The 1940-nt window shown below is 48.6% G+C and overlaps 1 protein-coding gene across 1 annotated transcript; it reads right to left on the bottom strand.

The window, feature by feature from the left end:
* Window positions 1-895: 895 nt before the first annotated feature.
* Window positions 896-1396, bottom strand: LOC122320701. Its single transcript, XM_043208868.1, has one exon. It carries the CDS (start codon window positions 1394-1396, stop codon window positions 896-898), a length of 501 nt encoding a protein of 166 aa, XP_043064803.1.
* Window positions 1397-1940: the final 544 nt, after the last annotated feature.

Raw genomic sequence — 1940 nt, 5'->3', positions numbered from 1 at the left:
GCCCCCATCCCCAATATGCAATGAATATGCAAATTCGGCCAGTTGTTGTTTTTGTCCTTCGACTCCACTTATTCTGGATCCAGCTCGCAGCCATGCCCTTTCTTGTCCTTGACAACGGGTCAATGCCCTCCTTGACCACGGGTCAATGCCCTCCTTGACGACTTCGGTGCCCTCCTTCGGAATTCGGTCGGTGGCTGGTTTGTTTATTCGTAAGTGGGCCAACATTTTCCTTTCACATACTGATTTTCCCTTTTTTATTTCAGATCGTTGAGCTCCTGGGCAATTTTATACATTTTTTTTTTTTTGTTATTTTCTTTTCCTCCTCTTTTTTTTTAATTCCAATATGCCCATTTTTTTTCTTTTTTTTTTAAATCCATTTAGTTCCTTTCCTTTTATTTTTTCCCTGTTTTTTTTTTTGTTCATAGTGTGCTCGGCTGTATCGTTTGTCTCGTACGGTACAGCTTCTATTTCCTGTGCTGTACCGTCTCTCCCCTCACTTCGGGAAAAAAACAAATATGGATTTCCGATCAGCAGAATCTGGCGCTAGCCTGATGATAAGTCTGTCGGCTGCTCCTGGCTAGGTGTTTCCTCTGTCGGCTCCGGCGTACGCTTGACGCCGACACGGATTGCCATCGCCACATCACTCCTGTGTATCATGTATTCCTTAATCTCCAAACGGCCTGGCCCGAATCTTACAGACTTTGGCATATGCCCGACGCTAAACCCGTGTATGCGGTGGACTTTGGCATTTGTCCGACACTAAGATGATCCTGCTGGCCTAGCCTTACAGACTCTGACTTATGCCCGACGCTGAAACTGCCCATGCGGTTGACTCTGGCCTTCGTCCGACGCTAAGACTACTTGCCTCCCCTTCCATTTTCCTTTTGCGTATTTCTTAGTTTTGATTGGATCGCGCCGCCTTCTCGTCCGGTCCGGCGTCTTCTGTCTGTTGTTGTTGTTTAAGCCCGCTTATGTGCACTGTTCGCTCCTTTTGTGTTTTCTGGTGGCGTATTTTGCAAATCACTGGCGATGTGAAGTCCGTGACCTGGTACGGCCCGTCGTATCTTGGTGCCAGCTTTGCAGCGAAACCTTCGACAGCCTTAGATAAATGGTGTTCTCGGGCCCAGACTATGTCTCCCACCTTGGGGTTCCACTCTCTCCGCCTCAGGTTGTAGTGCCTGCTTTGGTCCTGGGCAGCCTTCTCCAAATTCCGACGCACGACTTCGAACAACTCCCGCAGCTTCTTTGCATTCTCTTCTGGCGTTTCTGCTGCCTTTCCTGTCCCTATGGTTTCTCTGTCGTACAGGCTGTTTGGTAGACGTGGCTCCCGCCCTTGCGTGAGAAATGCTGGGGAGTAGCCCGTCGAGTCTGACACGCTCGAGTTGACTGCTAGCATAATTTCCGGTCATTTTTCGTCCCAGCATCTTTGGTCCTGCCCCGTGAACTGTGCTATCATTGTCTTCACCGTTCTATTCGCCCGTTTTGTGGGGTTTTCTTGAGGAGTATAGGGTGCTGTGAATTGTTGCCTAACACCCATTTTTTCTAAGATCTTCTTGAAAGCCTTACTTGTGAACTGCACTCCGTTGTCCGTTATCAGCACCTTTGGCACTCCGTATCTGGCTATGATTCTTTCTCTAAATGCCTTTTTTAACGAATCTGCTGTCGCGCTGCGCAGAGGTACGAGTTCCGTCCACTTGGAGAATCTGTCGATCAGCATCAACACCATTTGATTTCCGTGCTTTGATCTTGGTAGCGGTCCCACAAAGTCACCACACACTGTAGCCCAAGGTTCCTCCGGGACCTGTGTTAGCATTTTCCCTGCGGCCTGCAGTTGATTTGGCTTATATTTTAGGCATGTTTCACATTTTCGCACGTGATTCCTGGCGTCTCTATGCATGCCTGGCCAGTAGTATCGGGCTGCTAGGCGTGCTATTGTTTTT

The sequence above is a fragment of the Drosophila ficusphila genome, unplaced genomic scaffold (genome assembly GCF_018152265.1).
Source record: "Drosophila ficusphila isolate 14025-0441.05 unplaced genomic scaffold, ASM1815226v1 contig_758, whole genome shotgun sequence".
NCBI classification, from domain to species: Eukaryota; Metazoa; Arthropoda; class Insecta; order Diptera; family Drosophilidae; genus Drosophila; species Drosophila ficusphila.
Note: the sequence above shows the minus strand (reverse complement) of the source record. Positions and strands in the feature narration are given on the sequence as shown.

What these genes read in the sequence shown, in the direction of transcription:
- LOC122320701 (XM_043208868.1), bottom strand. Translation starts at nt 1,396, where the DNA reads ATGCTAGCAGTCAACTCGAGCGTGTCAGACTCGACGGGCTACTCCCCA.